This window comes from Lathamus discolor, chromosome 3, assembly GCF_037157495.1.
Source record: "Lathamus discolor isolate bLatDis1 chromosome 3, bLatDis1.hap1, whole genome shotgun sequence".
NCBI lineage: Eukaryota > Metazoa > Chordata > Aves > Psittaciformes > Psittacidae > Lathamus > Lathamus discolor.
The window spans coordinates 56,568,610-56,589,321 of record NC_088886.1 but is presented as its reverse complement, the minus strand read 5'-3'; the positions used below and the strand labels follow the sequence as shown (position 1 = coordinate 56,589,321).

The 20,712-nt window shown below is 36.1% G+C and overlaps 1 protein-coding gene across 7 annotated transcripts in view; it reads left to right on the top strand.

The window, feature by feature from the left end:
• Positions 1-20,712, top strand: part of EVI5 (ecotropic viral integration site 5) — a 79,605-nt gene that overhangs the window by 41,150 nt on the left and 17,743 nt on the right. For all 7 annotated transcript variants that reach the window (XM_065675387.1, XM_065675389.1, XM_065675392.1 and 4 more), the window contains 3 exons: positions 920-1,066; positions 6,111-6,206; positions 16,006-16,101. In XM_065675387.1, the coding sequence (XP_065531459.1) occupies positions 920-1,066; positions 6,111-6,206; positions 16,006-16,101 (339 nt within the window). The remainder of the gene's footprint in view (positions 1-919; positions 1,067-6,110; positions 6,207-16,005; positions 16,102-20,712) is intronic.

The window sequence follows — 20,712 nt, the reverse complement described above, 5'->3', positions numbered from 1 at the left end:
AATGTAACTGTTACTTGAAGGAGTCTGTGCATTGAAAAGGCTAAACAAGCAAAAGCTGTACTTGGCAAGCTTCAGCAATCCCAGGTATTAGGAAACCATGTAAGGGTGTGCTAGAAAGATGAACTAACTGCAGGGAGCACGGTGGCTCATTTCTGACAGTGGCACCACTTTCTCTGTACCAACTGGATAAAAGTTTTCTCTGACCTTTTAAAGTTTTACTTGCAGTGTTAATACTATTTCACTATGGTAAATGTGGGCTTTTGTTACTTTTTCCCCATCTGAGTGTTTGTTTTAGTCAGTAGGGGGCATATGTATCCTGCTGTCTGGATTATATATCACAACATCTCTAGGTACTTCTCACTTTAGTGTTTATGCATCAAGTCTTTGTACATACTTGTGCTGTTCAGCTGCCATCTGACAGAAATGAATTGGTTTTCATTTTAATTTATTGGTCTATGTACAGTTTCATCTAAAAATTGTGTGACTTGTACTGATGCAGTGACCTCAATTAAGGTGCCACATTACTTTCAGGAATTCACTGGAAAGAAACGTGCACATAGTATTTCTAACCTACCTGATGCTTCTTCGATGTGTCAGCTTCTTACTGTAGTTGAGAGAAAAGCTCACAAAATCTTTGGCCTATCTAAGTAAGCGATTGGGAAAAACAAGTGCAGGAGCTTTGCAGTAATGTTCTTACAATGAGTCATTTGTTAAGAACACTTTGAATGTTGTGGTCATAAACCAAATATCATGCAAAGTTTTCTGGTTACATTTAGAAAATTCTGAATGCCTTTTCATCAAAAGTTTTTTATATTAAATGATCTACAAGTCATTCTTGTCAGACTTTAAGGAGTTAAATTAATGTCAAAGATCTTTCCTTAACATGCATTTTCTTAGCCTTTCTTGTCATAAATTTCAGAATCAGATCAATAGTAACCACTTAAGAAGGGCAGAGCAAGAGGTTACCAACCTACAGGGGAAGGTACAGTATCTTTCTGCGCAGAACAAAGGACTCCTTGCTCAGCTGAATGAAGCAAAACGTAGACAAGCAGAGATTGAATGCAAGGTAAACAATATTTATTCACAATGTTGACTATTTGTGTGCTAATGTGGATGTACTTTTTAGTCTTGTCTGCTATTGTTGGATATAATTGTCTTCATTGAGTAGAGATCACAAACCCAAAACTTCTCTTAACTCATTTGACAATATTGCATTGAATTTACTATCTCACGAAAATCACTTGAGGTTTTGACAGAGCTACTTCTTTGTGGTTCTAGAAAGATAAACTTTAAAGTGGGGTTCTGCTCAGAAAAGTGTCTGTGTATAACTTATAAAAAGACACTCTTCCACAACAGATTCTGGTAACTGTGGACTCTGACTGTCGTTACTGACAAAAGAAGTTCATTACTTCAACACTGACTGTTACTGCAGAATTAGTTTAACTTCAGAGAAAGGGAGTACAAGTAGTATTTGAATGGGGAAGTCTACAGGAGGGAGTGTTACACTACTCATTGCCTAATAGTAACTAGACTTCAAGGTGACAGCACAAAACCACTGGGCAAAAGCTGGTTTTACTACTGCCAGTGCACAAAAGAGCCCAGTCTGGTGTTTGAATCTCAGATTTAATTATTTTTCATAACTGAATCCATTACCATTTACTAATAAAGTATGTCTTTAACTTGAGCACACATAATGTAGACAGGAAATAAAAGACAAGTCTTAAGCTTTTTTTTCTCTTGGTTGAAAATATTCCTGAAATTGCTACTGAATTTACTTAAAAAAAATAAAAACAAGTACTAGTTAACAAATCACTACAGTTAAAATATTTGCTAGAGACATTAAAACAACTTTATACTTAAATCGAAAAGATGTACGATTAGACTTTCATGAAATTAGCTAGTGCTGAGCAATCAGTAATTTCTAAAGAAGATACTTATATGTTAAGCAGTACTGTAATATGAAATGAACAATTGGAATATTATTGATTAAACTGGTTGTCAATTGGCAACTTGAGAGCAGATGTTATAGAATTTGCTGTTCATAATCACATCTTAGTTTTGTCTTTAATGATAACAAAACCTTTGTATGTTCACTACTTGTTCCTACTCTTATCCATGCAGAACACTGTTATTGGTTGAATGTTTGTTTCTCAGTTCTATCTAATATACATACATTCTGCTTGTAACACACATATGTACCCTGAAGACTGTGTTAGCTGCATTTCCATCAAAGGCTTCCGTCGGCAGTATTAATGAAGACCGTAGCTTGAGTGATTTACCACTATCACCTAGCATGGAGATGAAATGACAGCCTTATTAATGTCCATAGATTTGCTATAGTATCACACTCCTGATTTTTTGTTGTTCAGTTCCATTTTATAGAAATTTAAGAACATTAAATAACTGAGATGTACTCTGGTATTTCAGGTTTCTTTAGCCTTTCATTTTCCTTGCTGTCTTGCCAGATCCATTTGTTTCCAGAGGTACCTGAATCTAAAGCGTTTAACTTCTGAGTCTTCAAACTCCACCCCATCTTGTTTAGGAAACAAGACACTGGATCCTAACTAGAAGAAATTGTTTCTGCTGGCTGGTTTATGTTTACAATAATCACTGGTGTCCTAAGTGCCTTGTTTAAAAAAAAAAATCTGAGATTATTCCTTTTGATTTTTTTCTGCATTATTTCACTGCCTTGCTGACGTGTTTTTTCATATAACGCATAACTTTGATTGCTTTTTGATACTGAAGGCACTCAGTAATCCTTAAGAGATGAAGAGGATGTAGTCAATATTCGGAAGTTTTAATGTTGATTAAAAAGAGTCTTTAAGCTGACTAATGACTATTCTCACTGGGATAATTTGCTTGGAAAGTTATGTTCTACCATGGCTTAGAGAAAAGTGTGATAGTAGTAGACTGAGCACCAGCCATATTTTTTAGAGATTCTCCTAAAGTAGTAATGGTCAATAGCTGGTGAAGTAGTGATACTGATTTACACTAACATTAGATCCTGAAACTTGTTTTGCAGTCACCAACAGGAAAAAGAATACAGTCAAAATTGTTTTCCAAGTGGATGTTTATGATATAGAAAGACATATTACCAATTTGCATAGAAATTACCTAGAGCTCTAGTGTTTAACTGTGAGCTAGACTGTGACTTCTTGGGATGAGGCTTAGTTTAAGACCATATAGACTCTTGTACTGTATGAATGTACAAGGTTTTTCTGCCAACTGCATTGAAAGATGCTAACATTTAACTTGATGGAAGGTACCTTTCTTCAATGTAGTTTCCTTTCGTGTTCCAATTTCCCTTTATCCCTGACATTTATTGTGAGCTGTCGTTGTGATTTGACTCTCTTTTATACAGCCAATTCAGTAACGTACAGATTTAATAAGAATGCTGTCATCAAAAAAATTAAGCCACGTTTACAAGTTTACATGTTCTCCTGCTCCTTAAATAGGACATAACTTTGTACTGAGTTCCCTCTTGCTGTTTCACACTTACAAAAAACTTTTCAATTTCAAACTCTATGATAATTCACAGCTAAGTGAAAAATGAAAGGAAATAAAAAGCCATTGCTCTTTGATAGTTGATTTGTAAGGATTGTCATTCTGTCATTCCACATTCAAGCTACTGGAATCATGACTTTTAGCTTAATCTAGCATTCATGCCAAATGCTTTCACTTTTTCTTGTTTCTGAAGAGACTATGTTAGATTCCTGTCTCTCACCTCTGTACCACAATAAATGAAGGAAATTCTTGCTTGGGATTGTTTAAGGTTGTTTCATTGTGTCAGGGAAATGAGATTTTAATGTTGAAGTGAATTGAAATTAAAAAATAAAAGCTTAAGTTTAATATGGAAAGAGAAACATTCCTATCTTATCAAGCCCAAACCATTACTGGTTTGTTTTTTTTTTTTTGGTACTAATTTGGTGTACGAGGAACCAGTATCCTATGGCTACAGTGTAAGACATATGTTAAAAATGTGAAGGGCTAGCCTCCAGCAGTAACAGCAGGCTTGTCATACCTCCAGAGTCCTTCCAGAAGTGGGTTCAGTGCCTGTAACTTTGCCAGATAGTGTTGCTGCCAATTTAGATTTGGCTTGCAATACAGATAATAGCAGGTAGGCTGAATTTAAAAGGCAGTACTGCCAAGTAAACAACTGAAATAAAGCTATTTCATGTTACTTACACAACAACTTTGTATTCAAAACTGATGAAGAAAGTTTCAGTAGTCTTTCAGGTGATGTCTTGGAGCAATACAGACAAATGTTAAGGTTTTGTAGCACTAAATATTTTACGACTTCCACCTTGCATGTTAAATCTAGCAAGTTTGTTATTCCTGACTCAATTAGAAACTGGTGTTTGATTTTTCTTCTTACTGCTTCAAATAATCTGAAATCATGGTCTAGTTTTATTTCTGTCACTACATTTTTGCTAGATAGCAATATTTCAACTTGAATAGGTGTATCATAAAATAATCCATTAGAATTTTTCAAATCCCCAGTTTTTTCTGTGCAGAATTGGTACATGAATTCTGCAGCTTGTGTGTGTGTTTCTTTTAAGGATAGCTTAAAATACATATGTGGAAATTGATATATTTGAAGCAATTGCATCTCATACTACCTAAATGTCAGCTCTGTCACTGGTGTGTACTGTTATGTTTTCCCCCCTTTACCTGATGACTGCTTCTACAGCAAGCACTTAATTTCACATTGTTTCTTGAAACATAACACTGAGTTTTCTAAGCAGTTTTGCTAAAGAATTTACAACGTAAGACTTGTGCCCCCACCCCAGTCTTGTCTTTCCTACCATATCAACTTTTGTGGTAATTATTGAGAACATGTTCTGTTTCAGAGATAAAGCATCACCGTCATCTAGAGCGACACTATCAACTCACTTCAGCTACCAAAGTCAAACCAAGCCAGTCTGTCCTTCAGCTTTCAGTTAGATACATGCAATCCTGCGGACTCGTGGTTTTGGCTTCATTCAAGCAATTGTGCAGCAGAATTTAGCAATAATGTGTTAGCACATGATGGGTTCCTCTGAAATGGACTCCAGTGATTACAAATGCTGTTGATTGGATTATGTAGATGATGTGCTTTCACTGAAGGAATCTTCGATTTTAAATGAACAGAATGTTTTCAAGTAGCTACTATAGATAAGCTTTGGCATGTTCAATTGAGTCTCAACCAAATTGTCTAATGAAGGGTGGCTAAGTACCGTTAGTTTGAAGCACATATTAAATAACTGAAATACTGAAATACATATTAAAATAACTGAAAACTGTACAGTAACTACAGTTTGCACAGTTACACCAGTCTGCCAGAAAAGTGTGTGCACCTGGGCCTAGTCTGTCTCTTCCCCAGAGTTACTTGTATTTCAGCTGAAAGTATTCCCCAGTCAGTATCTATCACTCTTTTCTCTGTGGTTACTTGTGCTCTGAAGTCTTGGGGCCTTGCTTCATAAAACAGAAATAAGGGAATCTCCTTCTCTGTTGTCAAAACGCAACTTGTCTCTCATTATAACTGACAGGTGAAACTTATATCAGGAGTCTGATTGTAGGTTACAGGCATTAGAATTTTATTCTAAACCATCTTGCAAATCTTCATTGTATTATGTGACTAAGATACTCAAACTTAGACAAGATTGAGAATGTCTGTGGTCCTGTGTTTGGTTTTCGGGTTGTTTTTTTTTTTTTTATAAAGAGAGTGATGAAGTAAGTAACTTGTGTAGTTTTGCTTATGTATAAAGTCAAAAGTTGAAGCATGAATTGGGGTTTTGTATGTTGATACTTTGTCTTAATTTACAATCAACATTTCTGGAGCACAAGAAAGCTGTTTTATGGTCCTGGAAATCTATAACAGCATGTTTCCAAAACTACACAGATTTTTTTTTTAATCTATATTATTATAATTTGGAATTTACATTAGATGATCACACAACTCTTTCAGTTAAAATGACATTTGGGTTCTCTAGAGTATGCCTTATTGATTGGTATGATAGTTCTTACAGTATTATATTCAGTTTACTGACATGAGTTTGGGTAAAAGCACATGGCCTTTAATTAACTGAAACTGATATTATTTGTTAGCTTCAATCTATTACTTCTTTCAGAGTAAAGAAGAAGTGATGGCAGTCCGGCTCCGTGAGGCAGACCGCATTGCAGCTGTGGCTGAGCTCCAACAGCATATTGCTGAACTAGAAATCCAGGTAACAGCTGATGGCCTTAAATGTGAAACCTGATGCTGATTACTTTTTGTACTTACTGGGTTTCTTTTCTTCCACTTTATTTCCTTATTAACCTATTCTGAATGCAGTGCTCTGCTTTCTCAGGATAATGCTATCTTCCTGAGTGGGCCTCCTTTATAATCAAAGGCCTGAAATCTGTCTTAGGGGCAGACTTATGAGCTTTAATAATTTCTTCTGTGCATGCACTGTGCTACAGGCAATGGACTGTGAAACTGACTTGTGTGTTTCTGTTTGTCCCGTGATTGGTAATTTTTATTGATAAATAGATGAGATTAAAAACATTCTCTGCCTGCCTCAAAAATAAAGAATGCACACATCTTGATTCCAGCAGCAGTTCCTTTCTGTGCTTACTTCTCTTCTGCTATGACCAGGATTGGAAGATTTGTTGTAAAACTCTTACTCCCATTATGTAAATCTTGAAACTGCATATGTGATTTACTGCTGTCATATCACTGTAGGATCTAAAGATGCATCCTTTAGCCTCCGTGCTGTTCCTTGTGCTTTCAGTTCCTTTTGGAGCTTTCACTGTCCCTTGATGAGAACCAGACATGACTGTTTATATTTTCTTGGCTTCGAGAAATCATGATGCCTTAGTAGTCTGTCCTTCCTATACTCATATACTGTTGTCCTGTCTGAATTCCTCTGTGCCTATCTTCAAAGGTTTTCTTGGTTATAATTCCTAAGTTAGAAGCTATTACTCTAGTTTACTTTTATTTTTAACCAGTGTTGCTAGTGTCTTTCTTCTCTCTCAAATCTTTCCTTCAAGGTGATGATTTTACTGTGTTGTGTCAAAGCCTTCTTTTCCTACGATTTCTCAACTACTTGCATCTTTTGCATCTCTTCATATATGGAATGTACAAATAAATATAATGGAGCTTTCAAAAAGAATTTTCACTTCGAATATTTTTCTTCTAGTGCAGCAGGCACTAAATTAAGATAAAGGAATCATGTTTTTTAATCACATAATGCTTAGATAATGCTATGATCAGTACATTAGAAATACTTATCTAAGTACATTAAGTATTACGTATGAATCATTTATCATCTAGCAAGATAAGAGAGTAGCTGAGTTTAGGTCAATCTTCTACTCATGTGTTAGCATTTTATGAAAAACCAAAAACAACAAAGAAAACCTCAACCAAAAAAAAACCCAAACAAAAAACACAACAAAAAAAAAGGTTGCTTTGAACAATGTGATTTTGTAGGCAAGGAGCCAGCATCCATTTTGCATTATTTTACTTTAGCAATGACTTAGATGCCATCCTGCTTCCACTGTTTGACTGACACGGATCTCCCCAGAAGTACTCTAGTCTTGATTTTATGAAATTAAGAATTGGTGAATCCCATAATGAGCATGATGTTTTTTATGATAGCTGTTGCCCAATTAGAATTGTGTTCATTTGTTAATGTAAATACATCTGTGTTTTCTGTTTGACTGATCAAATCATCAGTGCACAATCATTTCACAGCTCTCTTCTGTTCCTTTATCATATGTCTGCGTAAGCTATGGGTGCCAGAATTTCATGCAAGTTTTTATAATATCTTGTAATAAGGCAGGTAAAAAAGTGCGGGAATGTAATCTATTTCATTACTCGGGCTAATACATCCAAAGATTATGCTGCCCCTCTTTTGTCATGATACTGCATTGTTTCATGTTAGGTTGTTCTGCATCATCCCTCCTTTGTTTTCACAATTACTGCTTTCATGATGCAATCTTTACTTATGTTTTTTCCATTTTTCACATATTCTAGGTGGCCTTGGGTTTTTTGTTGTTTTTCTCTTGTTTGATTTCTAGATCTGCAGTCTCTTAGTAAATTTCTTCATTTTCTGTGCAAATAAGAATGGCTGTGCTTGCTTTGTACACAGTATGAAGTCATTTTGTGGCTGTGATTCATGTTTCTAATTTAATGAGTTTGCTATTTATCTCAAACTTGTACTAGCCTGAAATAAAATTTCTTCAGTTGTGAAATACAAGTTTTGGTTGTTAACCACATAAAGACGTTTGAAACAAAAGTGATTTGGTAGGAATAAGTTCCTCTAACATTGATTTACTTATTTTTGCCATTCTAGTTGTGAGTTGAAATGCTTTTACTTGGCTGTGACAATTAGTTGGGGTTTTTTTTTTTTTGTTTGTTTGTTGGGTTGTTTGTTTTGTTTTTTTGTTGGTTTTTTTTTTTTAAGATTCTGTAAGCAAACAGATGATTTTGACCAGTGTGTTTTGTCAACAAATGTAAAACTTACGACCAGAACCTCCGTTTTTGGTACTCATGCTCAAAGGCCTCTGAAACACCTGCACCAAAAAAGGTAATCACGCAGTTGGAAAGCTGTAACTCCCAAAGCTTGTAAAATATAAACCAAAAGCTGCTTTTTAAGGAAGTTGGAAGTCTAAATAGCTTCTTCCTCATTGGAGAAAGAGCATTCTCTTCCGTACAGCTTGTCACTGGAATTGCTGTGACCTGATGTGGGAAGAAGAGGGCATTTTAATCTTGACGTGCCTTAATGACTTGAAACTCAGTATTTAATACCATAAATACATTTAGCTAGTCTTGGAGCATAGGTGTCAGTCTCAAAGTAATAGTGCCTTTAACACAGAATCACAAGTCTGCTGGTCATATTGTTTCAAAGCTGATAAAAATGGAGGAAGTTAACTCACCACATAACCTTCCTTTTTTTGAGGGGGATGGTGCTTTTCTAAGAAGCTCTAGGGATTTAGTGCCAGTCCACATGGTCCATAGCAATGCTTAGCCTAAACTGTGTAGTTTTCTTTTGACTGTTCATGTAGGTGCAAGACACTGGTGTTAAATTTGTAATGCAGAGTATCACTACTCCCACATAAGAACTGATCTGACATTACGTGCACAAATGCTAGATTTAAATCACAGTTTCTGGGCTGCTCATAGGTTTGGTTAGTAATAACGACAAAGAGGGAGAAGAAGATGGAACTCTTACCATTTAACAGCAGATGTAACTATGCAACAATATGTCAGTTTATTGTGATGTTAGGATGTTATTTTTTATATATTCTGAATGTCATCTTGGTCAGGCATTCAGTTCCTGATCCTATGCTTTTAAACTTCTGTGTAAGCGTATTGAAGTGCAAGGGAATAGTCCAATACATGATGGATATTGTATAAGTCATTCCTTAGCAAAAATAACCAAAAAAAACCAAACTGAAGTTTAACTTGGGTTCCTTATAACTAAGCCCCAGAAGTGATAAAGAAAAACCCTAAAGTTATGTATAAACCAAGTTTCCTTTGTCAGCCTTTTCCTCCTCTATCCTCTCCTTATTTTTCTCTTACTTGCCAGTTCAGCTTATAAAACCCTTGGGAAGCAAATGTGACTTAGAAGTATTAGGAGGATGAAAGCAAGACATTTCAGCGAATTATTAGTTATCCATAGCTAAAAATTATCCATGGCTGGTTTGGGTTGGAGAAGTACAGAGCGCACTTGTGATACAGGAAACCCCGCTCAGGTCTTAAAGTAAAAACTAGCTGTAAGAATTCATTCTCCTCTTGGTTAGGTGGATCTGTAGAGGGGGTAACATCACTTCCTCCTGATGTGTTTCCTGGCAGATTCAGAGAACTTTGTCACATTTGCCCTATCTCTAACCATGTCAAAGCTACTTTGAGAATAACTGTAAAGGAAATCCATGATTGGGCTGGTTGTCTCCTCCACAGTTTGAACTTTCAGCACTGTTTCGTTAGAATGAAGCCTTTCTATGACCTCTGTTTAATAACTTTTCCAAGTACTGACTGTTGAGTAAAGAAATTGTTTCCATCTTTTCAAGTTACAGGAAACTTTTTTTTCACTCTTATCAATAGTGGTATGTGATGTTAGTGATGTTTTTTGAAAGTCTAGAATGAGTCACTGTAAAGTCACTGAAAGGACACTAGTTACCACATTTACCCTTTTGAATAAACTTCATTTACATTTTTAATGCAGTGTCTTTTGCCACAGAGTAAGAGTTTAAAAGCCTCCCCTGAAAATAGGCTGAGGCAGATTGTTACCAAGTAAATATTTCTAAGTCAGAGAAGATCAAAGCAAGGGTGTTAAGGAAATGTCCAACCCTCTAGACATTTTTTAGTAAAGATGATACACTGTTACCTGCGGAACAGCAACTGACTGGTGTGCCTGGATTTTGGCTGCCTAAAGCTTTGGGTTTTCTTCTATTATGTTCACAGTTATTAAAGTGAAAATAATCCTAGATTTTTTTCTTATAATTTAAAATAGCTGATTTTCTTGTTCATGTGTGTCTCTTTTCCTACAAGAGTGTTACAGAAAACTTTGTGCTTGTGTTCCTCTTAGGATGAAACAACTGAAGTTTGATTATACTGATCTTCTGTATCTTATATTTAAATGTCAGTTGAGCTTATTGCCTCCAGCATGTTTCAAGAGGTTTCCAGTGACGTGGTTATTTATATTAATTTTATGACTGCTATACTTGATTTTTAGGGGATACTGGACAGTAATGGTTCAGGGGTTTAAGATCAGCATTCTTTGAAATAGTCTGTCCCTGCATGTTGCCAGGTGTGTATCCTGGTCCTATGCTGCTTAAGCTCTGTGTGCTCAGTAGTTCTCAGTAGGCATTGGGTGTGTTTCTTGAAACCAGCTGCTGCTGCTTTTTGAAGGTACAGAGAAATTGTTTTTCTGTTTGAAAGCCAGACAAAGGAAGATTTAGGCATGATGACAACCATGAGTCTCAACTGATACTTTCTGTTGGGCAGGATTTTTCCACATGCTAAGAAGCAGATTTGGGGGGAACAGATTTTCTTCTCAGGAGCTCTTGGTGTAGCTTCTGGTATGCATGCAAGTACAATCACTTTGTACTTCAGAGCAGGATGAGAAAGGTGAGAGCTTCCAAAACTGAAGGGGCCTAAGTGAGTTCTGTTTTAGCGCCTGTTTTTTGATCTGTAGGGCTCACTTCCTGCTTCACTGCCCATGCTACTCCCTCACTCTACACAGCCTCTGAGGCAGGAGGTTGGGTTGTGTATTGGCTTTCTACACTGTTAACAAGTACCTTTCCTTTGAGCGAAGGTGATACCTGACCACTAGGGTGTTTGCTTGCCTGATAGAAGGTTTTCTAACCCTCTTAGTGCTGGTAGAGTTGGTCTGTTCGAAGAGACCCTAAGACTGGAGACAGCTGTTAATCTTCAAAGGCAGCAACATCAAGATGGTGGATCTTTAATTACAGTGTAACACCAACTGACATTACTTTTCTAAAAACCCTTCTGGGAAGAGGAGGCAGGCACTGCAGTGGGGCCAGGATGCAGAAGCAGGGAAATGGATGTAGGGATTAGTTCACGTATGACTGCAGTGTTTTTTAAACAAAATATCTACATCACAGAATTGTCTAGTTTGTATTATTTTACTATTCTGAAAATACACTTTGCTTATTGATATGTTGTGTGTCTTTTTCACTGTATGTTAACTTTAAACTCAAAATGACTATTATTTGCCTAGAGATCAGCTATTCTGTATTGCTGTGACCTCTCCAGATACCACAGATTTTCTATAATAGTGCTCCCCATTAAAAAAAAAAAAAAAACCAGCAAAAGCCAAATAACCACCTGCATTCTATGTGTATAAAATTAGGTTTAAAGTAAATAAATAATGAAAAAACCAAACATGGAGAGAGATCACCAGCTGCTTATGCTGTTTCCTTTTAAAAGGTGTGATGTTCATTCCTTAAAGACTTATAATTTTAAGTGGAGTCTTAACATTCACTTTTGATCTAGTACAGTTGACCTGAGTAGAAAACAGAAGTACAAAACTTCTCAAGCACAGTATAAACCAATGCAGAGTGAAATGCCTGGTTCCTACTAAAGGGAATGCTACAATAGGAAGCATTCAGTTAAATTCAAGCTACTTGAAAGAAATTTTTTTATCTTATGTTAGTGGGGTTGTCTGGTACCTTACAGTATGGAAGATGTGGTAAGGAAGAATGGAAAACACTCATCTCCAGAGAAACAAATGAATGATAAAGAGCTAGTAGGTATTCCTGGAAGATTATTATCTTCAGTTGCCCTGCAGTACATCAACTAACTAACTAAATGGAACAGCCATATCCTGCAGATAGCAGGCTGAAGATGCAATCTGCAAGAATCCATGAGTGTTATTGTCTAAGGTCTTTTTTTTTTTTTTTTTTGTTTCACTTCTATTCAGTACCTGTTGTATATTTACTTCCCAGTTTCTGTCCCACTTCAATGTCACTCACTACCTAGCTAATTCCCTGCCTATCTCTTGGTGAAGTTTAATTGACGTTACCAAACAAATAGTAACACTGATGTCAGTTGCTTCATGACTAGATCAGTCTCAAGAGTTAGAAATTGTATCTATGTAATACGGTATTGTGATTAAAAACACTAGGAAATGATCATCAGTAATAGGTAATGTGCTGTATAATCTAGGGTAGATTGAGAAGCAAATCTAGAATTACAGAACTTTTGGTAGAAAGTGTTATGTCTTTGTGACAGATAACACCAGATAGTAGGGAATGCTGTTTCATATTGCTTGTCATGTTAGAAGGAAATGCCATGTTGAAATTTTTCCTGCTGACAATTTTTCTATTCAACTTCTGTCAAGCTGCCCTCCTGAAAAACTAGTGTTGCTAGCACAACTAAGTTACTCACATTAAAATTTGCTTTTGATTAACAGAAGCTAAAAGCAGCCAGAAATTGATCTGAACTTAGTAAAAATACAAAATGTGACTGGAAAGTGAAACAATTTTGCAGATCATAGGACTATTTTGTACTTATATGAAAATAAATATATGTATTGATGAGACAGCTTCTTAGTTTCAAAGAATGTTGGGTGACTTAAAGATGGTAACCTGACAGGAAAAACTACTTTTTTATAAAATAAATGCTTTGGTTCATTTGAAACATGTAAACTTTCAACTGTCTACTTATTTATTCTCAAAATTAGATTATTTTGGTAAGAATTAAAAAATACATAAATGCTGTAGTGTCTGACCCCTGCATGTTTTGCAGGGCTTGCTACTGCACCTGTATGATTGTCTTTAAATAACTGCATTAACAGTGTGATCAATCTGGCTTATTTAAAAGCCAAGGTAGAATTTTGTATTTGCTCAGAGATGAACAGCAGCTGTTAAGACAACTCTGATACCTCATCCTAAAATTTCCTACGTCATCTTTTGAATTTACCTACTGTAGACAGACTTTGTAGCTTATAGAACTTAAATAGCTTATTTACTTAGCTAGAAATACCTGATATTTCTTAGCTAGAAATATCTGATTTCTGTTGCAGCCAGATAGAAGGATAAGCTTCTGACCTCTAGTGTTGTGAATGTTGCAAGACGAAGTTATAGCATGACTTTTTACATATGCTTGTATAAAATGCCATTGCAGGGTTCCTTTTTTGCGCCAAGTATGTTTTTTGTGATTTCTGAGCTCTGCAAAATCTGTAGTTTTGAAAGGAAAACTGGAACTTACTTGTCCTTCACTAATAATGAGGATATTGCAAGCCAGGCTTATGCCTTCCATTCAGCTCCAACTGACTGGAGCTAGAGTCAGTTCTTCTAAGAGCAAATATATGTGTCAAATTATTCTGCGATACCTGCATTAAGTTTATAAAAATAAAAATAAGAAGAATAAGAGGAATAAAGAAAATAATAAATAAGTAAAAATAAATAATAAAATAAAAATAAGAAAAATAAGAATAAAAAGTAACAATAAACCCGCTTGAATATAATGAGATTTTAACTCCCAATATGACATACTCTGTATAGTATACAGTAGCAGCTTCCAGCTATTTGTGCGGTGCCAAGCTTAAGCTAGTAAATTATATTGCTTCTGCTGTTAGCTTATTCTGACTTAACTTGGGAATGCCTGTTTGACGTCTTGTTGTCCTCAGTTTGAATGTAAGCTCAGCTATTTATTACACTTCCATTTTAAAAGGGCTGTGACACCTCTCTTCTATTTATGGTAAATGCTTGCTTTACTCTTACTTTTTGATACTATAATGTATGGTTACATAGTAATCTGAAGTCCTAGAACAAGAGGTTTAAATTGAAAGTCAGGGTTTCAAACAGAGGACAAGGACTTAGACATGCATTTCTCCTATACATTCCTGCTATCACAAAAGATGAGGTTGTTCTCATTGTCTGGAATCTTAGTTTCCAGCAGCAATGAAACTTCTATCTACAGATGTAAACAGCATTATTTTTAGTCTCCAGGTTGTGTTCTGTTTTGGTTTCTTCAATGCTAGTAGTCATTGTTGTAAAGAGAGATGCTGGGGGTGGGGGGGGGACATTGTGTGTGTTTTACCTATTTAGGACAGGAACAGTTAGTGAAGTTTATTTGTGTGTGTGAATTTGAGCCTTGGAAACTAGGCTCAGTATGGAATTATGCATTAAAGGATCTTGTGCCTCTGTGTTGCAGGTACTATGAATTAGTATGAATATGACAGAGTTTTCAAGTAATATTGTAATGCATACCTTGCTGCAAGAAAAAAAATTGCTTGAAATTAGAGAAATTGCTTTGAGATTACCCACACTGACAGTGCTCAAGGTTTATCCCTTCATGCAACAAAGGGTTTGGAAGGTGGTCTACTGTCCATCCTCCTTAATGTTCTGGTACACGTTCTGTTCTGGTGCTGGTATTTCAGAGGGATGTTTGAAAAGAACTTCTCCATTAAAGCTTTTTGTCTTGTATTTTGAGGAACAGTTGACACCTTTCATTCTAAAAGGAATTTAAATTATGTTTGCAAATGCCTTTGAGCTTGCCTGTTGTTGAAATTAACTGTTTGCTTCTCTAAGTATAATTAAAACTTCAGCAAAATGAGCTACAGGTAGAAAAATCAGATATTCCCATTATATTTGTATTTCTGTAGTGTATTGATTGTGTATGATTTACACAAAAGCAAAGTGCTTTCTGTTGTCAACTGGAAAACCCTGCAACACTGCTCTTGACTTACTAGTAGCAAGCTGCCTGTCTCCTCTATCATGGTTAGTTATTTATCTCAGATCTATCAGTTTGAGTTAGTCAAATTAGGATTCACTTTAAACACAAGCTGAAAGCTAGTGTTGCAGGCATTCAAGTGCAGATCCTATTTAGACATCTTGAAACTTAGGAGCTGCATCTGGCTGACAAGTGAGGAAAATCTTTCATTCCTTTTCATCTCTGGCTTTTTTTACTTGCCAGTTTTTTCTCTATACCTCTTGCAGCATTGATACTGGGGGACATACCCTTCTTCACTTATGCTCTCTGGAACTCCTTTAGGATAAATACCTCAGTGTTTTGGATGCTACAACATCCTTTAGGGGAGAAGAAATCTTGTCCTGTGTAGTGTTTCCCAGTGCATGTCCTGCTGTGCAATGAAAGAACATGTTTACTTGTCACTTGGAGACAAAGGAAATTCCTTGTTATTAAAAGAAAACTACTGTAGTGAAAATAATGCACACTAAGATACATTCCATATATTGATAGCATTCTGTAGGAATGCTTTACTAAATTGCATATGCAACCTCATGTACATTGGGTCTGAATTCCGCTTGTGAAGCTTCATTGTTCTTCATGCTCCTCCGTGGCATCCTGCCTGTACTAAGGTTAGTATTGAGAAGGTCTAAGCTACTGACACCCCTAGAACCTGCTGTAACTTCAGCCAGATGAAAAATACTGGATAGTGTCTGGGAACAGCTTCTCTTCATGACAAAATATGTAGACAGTTAAAATAATATTTCTGATATACTATTGTTGTTGGATTTTTTGGTGTTTGTTTTTTTTTTTTTTAACCAACACAGAAAGAAGAAGGAAAAATTCAAGGGCAGCTTAATAAATCTGATTCTAACCAGTACATCAGAGAGCTGAAAGATCAGATAGCTGAGCTACACCATGAGGTAAGTGATAAAATGCTACTGTGTCTGATCACTTGCAACTTTTGTCCTATCTTTCGTTTCTAGCAGGTTTTGTTTATCTAATAGTTATTACAGCTTCCGTATCTGATTTTGCCAACGTACATTATGTTAAATGAATACAATAAAACTAACTCACTCATGAATCTTGCCCTGATTCTGGGATGTAAGTGAACAAAAAATTGCTTAAGTATGTGATTTGACATGAAACAAAACCAGCATTTATATTCTGTCTTGGGGTTTCCTTAATTTCATGAGTTGATTGCATTTCACTGTATCGCATTTGCTGCATCTGGGGCTGTGTGCATGAAAATAAGTCCCTTTATGTCTTTTGATGCAACTTTTAAGGCTAATTTACTTAGAAACTAAACTGCATTTGTGCAAGCAGAAGAGTCCATGTGTAGATTTTTTTCAGTTCTTGCTGTTGCGAGGATGAACTTTACGTTGGCATTATACTGAGATTGCTTAAAAAGAAAAAGGATGCTTGCCTAATATCAGTTAACAGATTTTGAAGCTTTAAACTGCCAAAACCTTCAACCTATGAAATTTCTGTCATCAAACTTCCTTGCTCTGATAGTTGTAATAACTTTGTTAGTTAAAAAGATCAGGTGGTCCTGAAACCAAAATGGCTTATGTAACTGCTGTGCTCATTTCAGTTCATCCTGCATTGTGAAGAAATGTCTTTACCTAACACTATGCTGTGTGCAAAACGCCCAGTCATCTTTGCATTGTAGTCTGCTTCTGTTTCCATATGCCTTTTAATGCACAGCTCTGATAGTGTTGCTTAAAACTGTAGTAAACCAGAGCAATACAACCTAGTTATTTGTTGTTGCCTTTTTGCTTTTATTAAACATATCCTTTCATTATTTAAGCTTAAGTAGTGTTTTCATAACAGTCTTGGTGGATTCAACCGGTTAGTATCAAACCCTTGGGAGTTATAACATAGTGGAGGATCTTGGAATGTTGTTTGTGCTATAGATTGAGGATAGTCTCTAGAGCTGTCAGTCCAGCACCTTTACTAATCATTAAGCTCACTTAAAAACAGATTTAAAAATTCAATAACCTAGCTTTTTCCGTTAAAGGACTATAGGTAGCTTGCTTTGATCTTTGCAAGAAAGTAATTTGCTTGTAGAATTCCCAGAAAGCCAGATATTTTGTATTATTAATAGATAAGGCACTGTACTGACTTTTTCCTCTGTTCAGAGTAGGCTTAAAAGCTAAAAAGCCACTGGTTTGGAGAAAAAGTATAATTACTGTTGGAAAGCTGTTGCATAATGTTCTCTAAGCAAGCATTTGTCATATGTCTGGCTGAGCAACTCAGTTGTCATGAAGGCATACGATTGTGTCTTGTTTTTATTGTGTGTGAGTTAATATGGACAGGTTAGAATGAAGATGAGGGACCTTAGGTCACAGAACAATGGTAAATCTGACTAATATCAGGGATTCCTAAGCAGTGAAGTCTAGACAAATCCTTATTAGCATTTCAAGTCAATTGAAAGCAAATATCAGCTAGAGAGAATATGAATTTAGACAATAGCAGAGGTAGAGTAATTCCATGGAGGTGAGCACTCCTTTTCCTGATATGTGCTTTGTTGTGGCTCAATTCTTTACTTCCATACTAGGTAAACACTGTAGGAATAAAGCATCTCATTCTAGGATAGATAAAAACAGTAGGAAGAAACTGTATATAGCAGGCATGTTCTACCTAGCAGCATTTCTGAATGCTTTCTTACATGAAGTTTCCTAGAGCATGAAAGTCCTTGTTTACTATTAACTTTTGTTTGTTTTTCCTTACAGTTATGTATCTATCTGTCTAGTTGTTAAACCTCGGAGGGAAAGTAATACTTCATGCACAATCCTTTATTTTGAGCACAACCTGGGGGGGGGGCAGTTTTGAGATAAGGTTAAGTCTAAAATGTAAATAGTATTTGCAGGTAAGTTGGTGCTAATAAACGATAATAAAGTCTTGGATTAACATAGCTGCTAAGTAAAGAACTGTGCAATGTTTCCTGAAACAGCAGTATCTGAATAAAATTGCTGTAGGAAGAGTCAAAATGTTTTCCCTCAACTGCTAAATGTTGGGATTACTATAAATAAGTAAATATCAATTTATATAATTAACTTTTTTAGATCTGCACTGAACTGTCTTCATGTGTAGATCCATTAATGGCCGTGTTCTTTGGTTTTGGACTAGCTGCTTTTTGATTCTACTTCTGCAAAAGCTAAAAGAAACGTTACAAATTTGCAAATCCATCTTCCTGAAGATAGGGTGATGGTGTATGTGACATGCTGACCACAATCTCCCAACTGGTTAACATGTAAAAGGCACTGGTAAAGCAACAGACTTCTTGGTGACTGCATGATTACCATCTAAAATATAGCTATTGTGGAACTTTGGACATAAATTGATGCAAAAGTTATAGTTTAATGTAAGAGTGGGATGGCTGTGTGTGAAACAAGATTAAACATCTTGGCATGGCCATCAATATTGATTCTGCATATTGAACTCTTTTTTTTTTTTTTCTCTTTCCAGTAGTACGTCTTTACAGAACTTTACATCAGAATTATTGTAGGTTCTCCATCCGAAGGATGCAACAAAATAATGAGCAAATCCTATACTTAATATAAGCAACTGCGGATAAATCCATATTCTGGCCTTCTAATACATGCTATTTCATGTCTTTGGCCAGCAATCTGAATTCATGTGTTCCTGTATAGCATGCAGGATATGCTAGGTACTTGAATTCTATCCTGTGATATAATCTATCAGATTGTGATGGTACCAAGATGTGCCAACAGCATGATCCATCCTAATCACAGAGTTCCAGTGAAAGGTCTGCTGTTCCATCAGTTTTTGCAAGCCAGGTTGGTAGCCAGGGACAGGGCAAACCTAGGACACCAGTAAGGAACACCAGAGAACAGCAAAGAGGGTCATTGTTACTGTCCAGGATCTAAAACTGAATTCTCTCCACTATAAGAGGGTGGTGTTGGGGGTGTTACTATGGCATAGGTGCAGTAGGCTCCTGCTGTGACACCTCTGGGATTTGTGGTGGAGAGAAGTTTGAACTTCAGATTTCAGATGCTTCTCTCAGTTGTTCCAGTGTGGTAACCTGAATCAGCTGCATATCAGAACTCTGCATATAATTTCACATTATTAATGTTAATTTTTAAAGTCCTGTTTATACTTTTAAAAAACTTCCAGCCAGTTGCCCTTTGTAATCTGAGTCCATTGAGTAATTTTGTGCTTTTTTGAGCTCAAAATTTTCCTTGCTGTTTAAACATGGTGCAGCTTGCAGCCTAAAGGATAAATTTCAGCTGCTTTTACTATTCTTCTAGGAATACTAATTATACAGTCAGTTTTCAAATAATATTATAAGAAGACTTATTTTTAGTAAATTCAAGTAGTTGTGTTCCTGGTTTTGAGTAAAACTGCACATACTGGAAATTGGTAGTATGGCATCCAAAACTAAAGCAATGAGGTATGTTGTTATCAAATATACAAGGTAAATGAAATAGAAAAAGGCCATAAAATCATAGGATGGTTTGGAAAAAATTATACCTTTTTTCTTACCTTTTAAATGAGGTAAAATAACTAGAAATGGAATTACTGTATTGGATTTTTGGTTTGTTCTTAACAAGATAGCTGCCTGATTCCTCTTATACCTAACCAGTGGATTTTTGTAGCATGGTATCCTGAATGGTATATATTGACTACTTCACAGTAGGTCTTTAACTTGTATTTGATTAACACTTCAGGAGAGCAAACAGGCAAAATCTGGAGTTTTAAGAACATTGTGACAAGACTTGTGTTGTGGACTTTTCCTCTGTGCACACCGTCTTAGATCTACTGACGTGCATCTTTTCCTTTGCACAGACTTGAGTAACCAAGGATGGGTTAGAATAAAAATACTGAACATAATTTATATTACTATGTGAAATGTTGGATTCATACTTAAATTCCTCAATGCTGCTGTAACTTCAGTCAGCATTCCCTTACATGTAGGTCAATTATTATTAATTTGCAGTTTTAACTTTAGTGTACATGCCAGTTGTTTTTATGTTCATTGCCTAGAAAGCTACAAAGATCCTTTGATTTTTTGCGCAACCTAGCATGACTTGAAGAACTGCTGGTGCTGAAAGGATGCTCAGCAGTCAGCCAGTAGCTGATCGTGTGAAGAGTCATGTATGTTTAGTGTCAGATTAGTGCTGCACTTTGTTTCCTCATTTTGGCTGAGTTGCTTTATTGGGCACAAAGTTGTTAGATGCTTGTGCCTTATGGCTTTATTGCTAAAGGCTGAAACTAGTGTGAAAACCTTAAATTTTGAGGATTGTCACAAACAGGAAGTCACAGTGTAAACTTCTTGCAGAGCTTTTAATAGGCACTAGACTTAGACATTGTGCTTGCCTTTTCAGAAATTCATATCCCATTGCCATTTTTTCTTTTCATTAATTGAAATCTTTCCACTTAGCATTTCCTTTCTTCCTCCACTTCCCTGCCATTAAGCTCTTGACAGCATTCTTGAATTCTTTCTTAGTAGGTTTTTAACCTACAGTGCTTTTTTCTTGTGGAGCCCTGGCAGGCTGCTGCGTCTGTCT